Source organism: Phycodurus eques, chromosome 6 (assembly GCF_024500275.1).
Source record: "Phycodurus eques isolate BA_2022a chromosome 6, UOR_Pequ_1.1, whole genome shotgun sequence".
Lineage (NCBI taxonomy): Eukaryota > Metazoa > Chordata > Actinopteri > Syngnathiformes > Syngnathidae > Phycodurus > Phycodurus eques.
In genome coordinates, this window is record NC_084530.1 from 23974685 (window position 1) to 23987184 (window position 12500).

Sequence of the window (12500 nt, forward strand, 5' to 3'; positions counted from 1 at the left end):
TCTTTTCATTGTACTTATATTAAAATGTCGATATCTGAAAAGGACAACAAATCACCCAAACTGGGATACAAAGACATCAACTATGGAATACAAAATAAAAAGGGGACAGAAATGATAGACAGATACAGATTAATTAAATGTGACTAAATGTGAGTTTTTAGTTTATATGAATGAAGAACTTAAAAAAACATCATTGAAATGGGTCAAAACCAGACAAGCCCTGACTGTGTACGATGATATGTTTTGTTTTCTGATTAGACCTTTGACTTTTATTTATTTTTCATTATCCTGTTATATGTGCTGTTCTGTACATGTTCTGTCTGCTCAGTTTTTGAATTTTGATATTTCCTTGCGTAACATTTATTAAACTGTAATGCTAGACTATGTTGAGAAAAAAAATAACTGGCGGGAAGTTTTAACGAACAAAGTTGGAAAATTAAGCAAAAGGAAGGTATTGTTTTGTAGCAGTGATCGACGTCACTTTCGGATTCTCATAAATTATCCATCCATCCATCCATTTTCTGAGTAGCTTCTCCTCACTAGGGTCGCAGGCATGCTGGAGCCTATCCCAGCTGTCATCGGGCAGGAGGTGGGGTACACCCTGAACTGGTTGTCAGCCAATCGCAGGGCACATACAAACAAACAACCATTCGCACTCACAGTCACACCCACGGGCAAATTTTAGAGTCTCCAATTAATGCATGTTTTTGGGATGTGGGAGGAAACCGGAGTGCCCGGAGAAAACCCACGCAGGCACGGGGAGAACATGCAAACTACACACAGGCGGGGCCAGGGATTGAACCCGGATCCTCAGAACTGTGAGGGAGGGTAACCAGTCGGCCACAGTGCCGCTCATAAATTATCAATATTTTAATTTATTTTCGTTCATTCAAGCATTTGCAACTTCCCGACTTAGTCACTTGGTCTGTCGGCAATAGGAGTCCCTGATTACTCGGACGAATTATACAAGTCAGAAATTCCCACGGTCACTTCCGTTGTAGTTTAATGTCATTGCGTTGTGAAATTTGCAGCTGTTGCGACCTTTCTTGGTCACTGTACTTTTATATCCTTGATATTCTTTCACACGGAGATCCTGAGGAAAAAAAATAAAAAATTGCCACATCAGAGCAGAAAGAGAACATCTTGCCTTCCTTTTAACAACCAAACCAAGGGAAGCCAAAAATTGCCACAACTGTGTGTGCGCGGTTATCCACTTGGTGGGAGAAGTGAGTTTCATGTGTGAATTTGCTGTCTTGTCATTGACTTCGTACACAGCTGTCATGCGGTAAGAATACACCCTTTGAAGGCAAAAAATTGAAGTAAGGATTTGGTCTCCTACTGTACCATTATGGCAAACGCCAACAACAATCGCAAACTGTATAAGCAAAAACAGATTTCTGGGGAAATCAGACAGATGATACTGGATGCTTGCTGCTGTGGTCGACACTAGCAGTCTGTGTTTCAAGCTGCTCTTTTGGCCCCATTTTTAAAACAATCTCTCTCTTGTGGAGTGCAAGAACCTTTGCCCAGAGCAATACCCTCCATGTCATTTCATCCCAGGTCTGCCCAAGCTGCACCAAGCACACACCGCTAGTCTCGATCCACAAGGGTGTCCAACACAGCTGCATCCTTCCCAGCCATTGTGCTTGCGCCCGCAAGACGAAACTGCTCTTGCTCAGAACATAAGAATTCACAAGGAATCACGGAAATAAATTGGAAGGACCTCTGGCATTTCCATTATCGGAAAAATAATCTTATTTTGAGGGCTGTTGGGGGAAACCCCTGTAGTGAAACTTGAGCTCGAGGGCTCCTTGTTCTTGGAGGGTCTCGAGCGGCTGAAATGGGTAGTTCATAGCCTGGTGCTGTATTTTAGATGAGGGGAATGTAAAGCCCCTTTTCACAATGCCTGTAAAAATCAGCATTTTCCATCTTTTCTTGTGTAATGCTTTTCTTCATAAACGGCACTAACACGGATTTGAGGGACAGTGTCGGTCTGGTAATTTCTAATCTTCAGAGGTAGTATCAGAGACATAGAGGCGGGATGCCACGCGGGCGTAAGAGTATTTCACAATGGCGAGACAGCGGTGTGAAGTTAAACACCTGACATTCACTTCTTCCCCACTGTTGTTCTGAAAACAATTGTCACCATCACAACAACAATTTCATGTGTCACGTCATCATGTATCTCCGAATCTGACTGCAGGATGCACTATAGCTCACTGTTTTGTACACAAGGCACAAGGACAATTCTGGATCTTCTGTTATGACAATTTTGTGAGATGTCTGAGTGAAAGAGGCTCATACGTCTCAAAAAGCATAGTTCCACTATTAGAATGCATATGCTTGTTGATGATATCTGTACGTTTCATAAAACAAATCAATATTTAACTCTGGGGATAGACAATCATTTTTCCTGGTCGTGAATTATATTTCTGAATTTCATAGAAATAAGTGCATTATTTATGTTCTAATTAATTTTTACTTTGAGAGAGGCTAAGACCAGATGGCAACACTGAAGCATGCATTATAATTACAAAGTGCAAAGCAAATTTTCCCCTTCAAAATAATTAATTTCCCAAATAATTAATGAAGGGGAAAATCCTGAGTAGACTGATTTAAAAACATGCATAAAACATTCTGTTTGTGTGAGCAAAATATGTCCCTCCTCCAACTCTGCCTGGGGTCCGGGTGTGGGTGGGGGCAAAAGACACTCATTACTTGTATTACCTTTTAGCAAATCAAGACGAAATGAGCAGAAAGATGAGGAACATGGTGGTAAACTTTATTAAACTTAATTAGAGTCAACGTCGCTCACTGGGGAGGTTCATGTCTGTAATGGTCACCGTGTATAGGATCGCACACCGCTGCTGCTACTGCTGCTGCCATCCAAATGATCTCAAAGGCTTTTTTTTCCCCCGCCAGTAAACGCTGGCTAATTTATGCTTTGATGTTGTCTGAGTGCAGCATCTTAAGTCTGAGGGCGCATTGCATGTGTTTACTCTACTTATGAGGCCTAAATAATGCCTGCCTCTTTTTACCAACAAACCTTTTACAACAATTAACAAGCGCGGACACAGAGTGGAGAAAGGCGCATAATGAGGCAGATAAAAGGATCCCACTGCGGGTTTTTCGAGCCCACACTCCTACTTTCTTACCAGTCAACCACGAGGACATCTCAATCAAAAAAGCAGCACCGTTTGTTGTATAATTTGACAAAAATAGGCCTTTTGACCGCAAGTTGTTAATGGATCATAGGGCTGGGTATTGCGAAGAACCTCACAATTTGATGAAATTTCAATTCTTTAGGTTGTGATTCAATTTGATTTCTATCCTTTGTGTTGTGATTCGAACGTGATTTAAATGCTTTGCTTTGAATTGATTCAGTCAGCAGTGGAAATACACAAACAGAGTACCTGATGACAGTTTTGAATATTTATTTTCATCCCCATGTGAAGCTATGTGGTATGTTACAAAATACCTTACTTTTGTCTCTTTTCTATGTTACGTAATTACACAGGAATCCAAATATACCCTAAACGTCAGATTTTAAAGTTGAAGGCGCTGGCTTCATCTCGCTGCTGCTTGCTTTAGTCACCGTTTTGCTGTTCTTTGGTCGAATGCTGCCTCGGGCCATACGATTCGAATATATATGCAAAGCGCCCCCCATTGGCCAGGAGGTGAATTGATTCAGAGGACTGGGGGGAATATTGTGATGCATTGATTAATCGATATACTGTGATAATCAGTCTTCCCACTGTCAAGAACAAAAATAGAAATAATCTGTTCCAGGGTCAACATTACAAAACATCAATTAACTAGAATCTAGAAGATACTGTTCGAAACAACCTATTGCTCGTTTGAACAAGTTCTTTGAAACAAGAAAACAACAGAATGATAGTTGACCGTACTTGGAAGTGAATCAACAAACTAATCAAAACTCAATTTTACACAATCGCCAGAATCCTTAATGACAGATTTATCGATTAATTACCTCTCGTTTGCAATACGGTACCACTATGAAAATTATTGAGCATTATTTAATTTGTTGTACTGGATAGAGACAGTGCTGGTGTACCAGTACACACTTACTGATTGTTGCGCCAATTCAAATCTTTTAGGGGCAGGTTAATTACATTGGTACTAAATTTACAACACTTTGAGCTCTTCAAACACACAATGGTCCTCGTTGCGGGGAAAAGTTTCTGCAGTCAAAATATTTTATTTAATACACATTAGTTGCGGGTAAGTGTCAAAGTCAATCAAACCACATTTTTCACCTTCTCACTCAACCTTAAATTATGGTGCAAATATTACAGGAGGAGCTAACCTCTTAGCACTGTGAGGTGCCCATTGTGCAGGAGTTAACCCAGCTGTACTCACAGAGCCAAAGAGTCATTTTGGACCTCTGGAAGGTGTTTTACAGGCGTTGTTTGCGGAAGAAGTGATCGGGAACATCTGTGCACAGTCTCATGACAAAGAAGGCTATAAAACCGAAAAGACAAATGTACTGATGAACACCACTGGCATCTAAAGCTTTTAAATGGGTCTTCATTTGGTCCTAAATTCTCAACTAGTGGGAGTTAATTAGCAATTAGTACATTATTGCCCGACACTTGCACAGCATAACCTTCACAAGCGTAATCATCATCACACGGTCAACGGTGGAGCAAGCTGTGACGATTTGCCCCACGAGTTATACTTCCTAAAAATTGGGCTGTTAGTGATTTAGGATGAATCTACTTTTGCAAAGACAGATGTGACTTAAAATCTTACGTGAGTGATGTACAACGGGGTTTCGTTCGTATGGCAGTGACGGAACATGATTTAGTACCTAAGTAGGAACGTGCCGTAGTCTATCACTAACCTACACTAAGGCAGAAGTAAAATAATAATTAAAGTATGGATTGTATGAAAAACACTTCAAGGCCATATAAAACATCCATGCATCCATTTCCTACAGAAGGAAGAAAAAGTATGTGTGAAATCTTTGGAATTTCTTAAAGTTCTGACCAATTCATGCAGAAATATAAGAAATGTCAAAGGTTTCGCATAGCTTTTCCTCCTACTGTATACCACTTATCCTCATTAGGTCGTTGGTGAGCTGGAGCCCATCCCACCTGGTGGTGTACACCCTGGACTGGTTTCCAGTAAATGGACTCCATGCACGCATCACTTCCACCTTTGGTGTAAGCTGGTATGTTAACTTCCAGTCAGCATGTAAACATATAGTGACAACATGCGAAACGTGTTAAAACTCAAAACCAAGTTGACGCTGAACTTTTGAAGGGGGTGCTGAGTCAACCATAAACATTGGTCAACGCAAAATAATTAAATAAAAAAAGACTAAAATCATATTTGCGCCGTTTACTTCACGGACATTTGTTACAGACAGACAGCACTGTTGGACCTGTGAAAAACATTGCCAAAAACGACAGAGGAGCGTCTGTAAATGATTTCTAAGACCCAATTAGATGTGGAATGTGCATATAACATGATGTATGAGTGAGCTGAATGGCAGCGTTTTTTTGTGTGTTTTTTTTAAACCTAAAATGGTCATCACTAGTGTGCTAATGTTAGCAGCCAAAGAGCGTGCCTTCTTGTGTCGCATTACCACGTATTTTTAACGATGCTGCACAAACTAGTACATTTGCCGTACACCGAGGACCCCCTGTATTTGACTACGCCCATGACGTGTTGTCCCACTAACCAGAAGTTTCTGGTGATCAAATGTGACCTGACGTTGTAACTGGGCTGACCAGTGAGAGGCTGTAATGAGAAAAAAAAAAGTGTAGCTGGTTAGGGGCACATGAGTGGGATCAAAACTTAGCCCTGAGGACAGGCAAGTTACACCGTCAGGAAAAGAGTCCAGCCGCTGGTCATGCCTCGTGTTTTCCACTTGCAGGTCAGTTTCAAGAACCGTGCAAGTAGTATGTTTGCACCCCCCCCCCCCCCCTGCCCCCCCGCGGAGCATTAACCCCCATTTCCATCCGAGCCATCCAGTGCACTGCTCAGTTCCAGGCAGGCAAGCTAGCGGATGGACATCCCTTAACAGGCAGCATCAGCGGCACTAGGGCTACTAGCCTGTAATTTACTCAGACAGCTCAGGCTTGGAGAGAGGCAGCCGGGCTATATCATAATGAGCTCAGCTGGGATTAGGAGGACAGGGTAGGGGTGTGAGCAGAGGGGAAGCATCGGAGGGAAGGGGAGGCGTTAGGGGGTACCACAATTGTGGCCTCAACCTACACTGCAGCATTGCGGAGGGCCAGGGGGAGGCAACCGGGAAAGGCGAGGCGGAAAAGTGAAGAGGAAAGAAGGCGCAGAGGCACAGGAGAGAGGATGGAGGAGGTGAGGAAAGGTGAAGGCCGGGGGAGGCGGGAGGAGCCAAGACGATGGCTTTAGGCCAAGCTTTGTGTGGAGCGTCACGAAGGGTCACCGATAGTGTTGCAGTTACAAGGGCTTCTCTAGATCAAAAAAGACAATGGTTACACGATAAAAAGACATTAAGGAAGAAGGAGCCAAGAAAAATGAACAGAGTACAATAATACTTAAGTGTATTTCAAATGTTTATGAAGGCCAGAGCGGAAAGCATGTGTTATTTACCATTTTCGGAAGACACAGCCAAATATTGAAAGTAAGTTTGATGCTATATATCATGGCACACCATCATACATAAACATCACAAAAGGTGTATATTGAGAAATAATTATGAGCTCGTCTCAATTTACTAACACATTTACTTAGTGTAAATTCTTGGTCAATTTAAGTGAACAAATGGCTGAGATACACGCAGGAAGCCATTCTGTTTTATGGATGGCAACAGGTGGAGACACAGGTTAATTGTACCTTCTGCTATCTTGTAGAAGTTTATTTAAATGTTCTGTCTGTCAGGATACAACGCTGCCATAGATGGATGAACAAAGATACATTATTTGTAGTTAGTGAAACTAGATAATTTCGCATGGCACACCTGATGATCTCACACAGTGTTTGGGAACCACTGCTTTACTGTACAAGATGACAATCGTGCAATAACTGCTACTGCTTTTTTTTTTTTGTTTGTTTGTTTTTTTTGTTTCACAAACAGACAACAATACGCAAATGCTCTCCATTCTCTGTTTTTTGCAAAAATGACTGAAAAAACTGTACAGGAGGGGTCTTTGATTTATGACTGAGTTCCGTTCATACAGCGGAAATGTAACCCAAATGTACGCAAAACGGAAATTGCCTTTGCAGTAAACAGATGCAACCTAACACTTGACTACCATGTCACTTGAAAGCAGTCTTCTTTTCACCCCATAAAGAATAATTTTCTCAAGCCCAGGGAATTGGCTAAATTCCCTTGACAAATTTTTAGCGTTTGAAAAGAAATCAGCAATTTTACATTAGTCATCAACTGATTTGTAACGGATAAAGTGAACTATAGGTGTGAAAACACCCTTGGGTGAGATCACATCATTTGTGTCCGCTGCGCTTTCAAGTGTGAATATTTGGGTGGCCAATTTCGCAAATGAGCAGGGTGTAATGATCTTACTCTGACCCCCGCTGTTGGGTAATGATGTGACGGACTGAGGGGATGCTGTGAAGTCGGGAAGGTCATAGTGAATTTATATATAAAAAAAAAAAAAAAAAAAAAAAAAAGTGCCACAGTATCCTCATAGCGGCGCAGATAAGACAGAAAAGTGTTTCAAGTACTCGGAAAGTGACTTACTTTTCAAGTGTGACCTTCCGGGTAAGGTTTTTGAAGTAGGCAAGTTCGTTCCACACGGCATCGCTGTTCTCCTGTCTCAGCTGCCACGGCTCGGCACGTGCCATCCGTCCATGTGGCCTGAAGTATAAAGACACTTGGTAAGCAATCATTCGATTAGGGGATAGACTCCTTAGTTTCCCCCTGAATTTAAAATTCCTGTGCATACCATGATTCATTTAATTCCAATAAAGAGCTTCAGGATGAACTATAGTGGAAGATTCAAAGATGAAATATGCCTCAAAAGACAAATCAAATTTGGGATTCGAGCCATCTTAAGGAGTGCTATATACAGGATGTCAGCGCTTCTAAAAGGATTAAATCCACAACTTTTTTGCTGTTTTATGACTTTTTGTGTGTGCTTTTTCTGTGCTGGAGATTTCACCACAGAGGGGGAAGTATGATGATATCCATAGAACTGGCAATGGCACTTATTGCAATCGGAAAAGGGTCTGTCTGCTCATCACAATATGAGCAAAGAAATTAATTATATATCAATTATGACATACATTAATTTTTTCAAAGAGCTGCTAATGTAAAAACTCAACTTTATTCATGGGGTACTTAAAAAACCACTGCAGTTGTAACAAAGGGCTGTATTGTACATGAGCTTGGAATAAATAAAAAAGGCGTGCAAGACAACACGCATTACAGGGCCTGAACTTTGAATGTAAACAAACAACTGCAGGTGTCAAATAGCCACTTCACTTTACTTCATTTTAGCACCGGATATCGTAAATGTTTTCTCTGGAATCCACTCCTCGTGGAGAGGATACAGGCTGGATGTGGATATCCATCCATCCATCCATTTTCTGAGCCGCTTCTCCTGACTAGGGTCGCGGGCGTGCTGGAGCCAATCCCAGCTGTCATCGGGCAGGAGGCGGGGTACACCCTGAACTGGTTGCCAGCCAATCGCAGGGCACATAGAAACAAACAACCATCCGCACTCACATTCACACCTACGGGCAATTTAGAGTCTCCAATTAATGCATGTTTTTGGGATGTGAGAGGAAACCGGAGTGCCCGGAGAAAACCCACGCAGGCACGGGGAGAACATGCAAACTCCACACAGGCGGGGCCGGGGATTGAACCCGAGTCCTCAGAACTGTGAGGCTGACGCTCTAACCAGTCGCCACCGTGCCGACTGGTTAGAATATGTGGATATTCTCAGCTAAAAAATTATAAAAATACCACAGCTAAAATGCTGTAATAGTGCAAATGGTCGAGCATAACGCAAAAAGAATATAGGGTGGAACGTACAAATAAAGGTGAAGGCCAAGAGTGCGGTTGTGATAGGCTGCTGATTTACAGATACACAACTGTGTGACCAAGGGAGTCTTGGTTTTGATTTCCTCAAAATGATGTTATACCATAGTACAAGTCTCTTGAAAATGTAAATGCACAGTGGGCCAAATTAAAGAACGGCGTGGGTCTTATGTGGCCTGTAAACCATACTTTGCCCACCCCTCATTTATAGTACAATAAACAAATCGTGCGAGTGAATCGCTGTGGCGACCCCTGACAGTAGCCAAAAGCCACTTCTACTCTCAGGAATGTGAGAATCTTCCTTAAAATACTGCCTGTACCGTGACATTAGCCCTTTGTTTTGAAAACAGAACAATTTGTGAGCCAACCACCATTCTGGAATGGATTGCATTCACCTTTGGACAAAATCTTGTTCAACGTTTTCCCAGAATAGTGGACGTTATTATACAGTTATAAAGAGAGCGAAAGCTCCATATAGACAACTTTTTACATCCTGCAGGTGTAATGGCAAACTGTTCCAGTTAATTTGTTGCATTATACATAGGCAAGGCTTACGGAACACAGAGATATACATATGAAAAGCGAGTATTACACTATGGGAATAATGGTTGGTACTGCAGATTACCTTGCCGCCTTTGGGCAATTCGCATGGGACTAACGAGGCCCCTAGTCACACTCTGTTTTCGTTATCCTGCCTGGTTTTGCCATATTCAAACGAGTTGTTTTGACTTTGACATTTTAGTGGCAAATCATGTTGACCACCTATGCATTTTCGTTCAAGCCCAGGGTCCTGCCTTGCGCGGCCACGCAGCGGAGCATTCCCTGTGTGCCTTGAAAATGTAGTGGCTTGGACGTTCAAATGTCGACACCTCACTTATAAATACTTAATGACACTGTGTTTTTTCTTCAGTAGCTGGCTCTACCAGTAAACTCAAATGCGCACACACACACACACACACATACGCACACACAGACACACACACACTCACATTCTCTCTCACCAATCAGTCTTTACCTGAGGTATTCAATTCCAATTAGCCTTTCCTTTGCAAACTAAAATGGCTTTTAGGGAGGAATTTGCAGATTGGAAAAAGGAGAACGGTCTTTGTGCCCTGGCAAGCGGCCCCCGACCACTCGCACACACACACAACACACACACTAGGCTTTCTCATTCTCACCGAATCAAAGTGCTGAAAGTGGATGGTGGGGTCTCCAAATTTGAATTGTCATGAGAGACTCCAGCATTCGTCACAAGAGCTCAAATAAGCAAGCGTCAAAGGACTCAGGACATGTTTTGCTTTTTCTTTGGCTTTTAGCTGTGCTTATTTCAAGAGAAGGGTGTAGTCGCAACAAGAGAAGAACGTGAAAGGGGAGAAGAATGTACTGGGGCATCTCAATAAATTAGAATATGGTAAAAAAAAAAATGATTTCAGTAGTTCACTTTAAAAAGTGAAATATAATGTACTGTATGTAGAGTCATAGGATATAGAATTAGTATAGTATTCGTTAAAACTGCCAATCCCTGCCTAATTTCTACATAAATACTACACTTTTTTTGTTAGGATTTGTGGGATTTGGGTACCAATGTGGTCATTCGTAATAGATAACACTTTGTTCTCCTCTATAATTCTTGCTACATTTGTTTTTTATTTTTTTAAAGAAAAATAAATCATGATGGAATAAGGGACATAAAATGTAAGAAAAGCTAGTCTTCCTGGAGATCATACAATACTAACACTTTGTAATACGTCTACAATATGTCCGGGGGGAACGCTCTCATGATCCATATCTGAACAATCCAGCCCTAATTAATTTTTTAGGTGCTTGAGCTCTCCCAAAACAAGTTCCTGAAGGTTGAACATGACAGCTCTCTCATATCATATTAAAAATCTCTAAAATGTATTTTTTTCCCCAAATGTTATCACACTGAGAAGTCAAGAATGATCCCTATATTAATATCATTGAATATATCTTTTGTAAGACTCTTTTTTTAATGGGGAATTTGGGGTTCTCGTTAGCTGTAAGATGTAATGATCAGTTATGAAAAAATATATAAATAAAACAAATATGAAATATTTCACTGTGTGTGTAGTGAATCAATAATATGATTTTCTCTTCTTTTTTGAATTGAACTACTGAAAATTAAGGTTTCCACAAATTTCAAATTTATTGAGATGCACCTGTACATTGGAAATCAGATAGCTAGCAAGCCGGTTATTGACCATTTACTGTTTTATCAATTATTATCAAAAGGTAGTGATTTGTACATTTTACACTGCATTAATGGTTGTGACAGTTATTGTCGTTAAAAATAAATAAATAAATAAATGATAGCAACTGCTTGACCCTGAAATTTATTTTTTCTATTTTCATTATTTGCCAATTAAAAAAAAAAAAAAAAAAAAAAAATGGTGGTGAGCAGCCATTATTGGCCATGCAGACACTGTCATGCCACACTAATGCCAGTTAAACCCCGGTGCCTCTGAGTTGGCGGCTACTGAGTAATGGCAAATGTTTCATTACAGCTAATGTGCCAGTAAGCATAGGTCATTTGGATCACTTGAAATTTTAGTATTTGTGTGCGTCATGTATGGGCCCACTTAGTAAATAATCTCACTCTATAGTCACAGTGAATTTGGCCTCCCCTATCTTAACAGTGGTTTCAACTCCCCTCAGTGCGAAATTTAGGTGCGTTCTTAAGAAATGTGTAAGATGCTTTATTAAGTCACTGTAAAGCTTTATACATATTAATTTGTTTGGAGTGCTCCTAAAAGTTGTTGAACACGGAGCCATGAGAGAGCTATCGTCTTCAGGCCTCAGTGCTTCCCCCCTACGGTATCCTAGTTTCCATTATTAAGCAGGGGGAAACAGAGAGAACTTTTCCACACCGCTACGGCTAATTGCTCTGATTCAGGGGGAATCTGTTTATGGGCGCCGCTTTGATCAGAGTACGGATGCTTTAATAACCTTTAATTTTATTTGCGCACCCCCTCCATCACACCCAGTATGATTAAAAAACTTTTTCCCATCTCTAATATAAACAGGAAGTTGTCTTTTCCCCGTTCTCGACCACGCCGTTTTGTAAAAATATGTCGGTAATGTTGACGAGCAGGGGGGTTTCACTGGGAATGGTGGGCAGAACATTGCCTGCATTCTAATGAGACAACAAATTCCATGCCTGCTTTGTGATTGGGTGGTGCTTCAATGTTGGATTGGACTGGTTAACTCACTGGTGAAGAATGTCACTCAACAACATGGTGAATGGATAACTGGAAATTTTACTTTTGGTTAGTTGTACAACAAAGCTGACAGTGCTGAGCAAAGGTTTTAGGCCACCAACAACTTTATTTTGTTTTCAATACAAAGTTGATTTCCATTCAACTTTATGCCTACTTTTTGGTGAAAATGTTGATAAACAAATACAGGGATTTGTTTTCTCAAAAAACGCAAATGTCAGTGACATTCAAAAATAAAATTAGCTTTTTTTTTT

At 41.0% G+C, this 12500-nt stretch overlaps 1 protein-coding gene across 1 annotated transcript in view; it reads right to left on the bottom strand.

Annotated features, from left to right (window-relative positions):
• Positions 1-12500, bottom strand: part of cntln (centlein, centrosomal protein) — a 122934-nt gene that overhangs the window by 67009 nt on the left and 43425 nt on the right. Inside the window, exon 12 of the mRNA XM_061680679.1 lies at positions 7709-7825. Coding sequence (XP_061536663.1) covers positions 7709-7825 — 117 coding nt within the window. The remainder of the gene's footprint in view (positions 1-7708; positions 7826-12500) is intronic.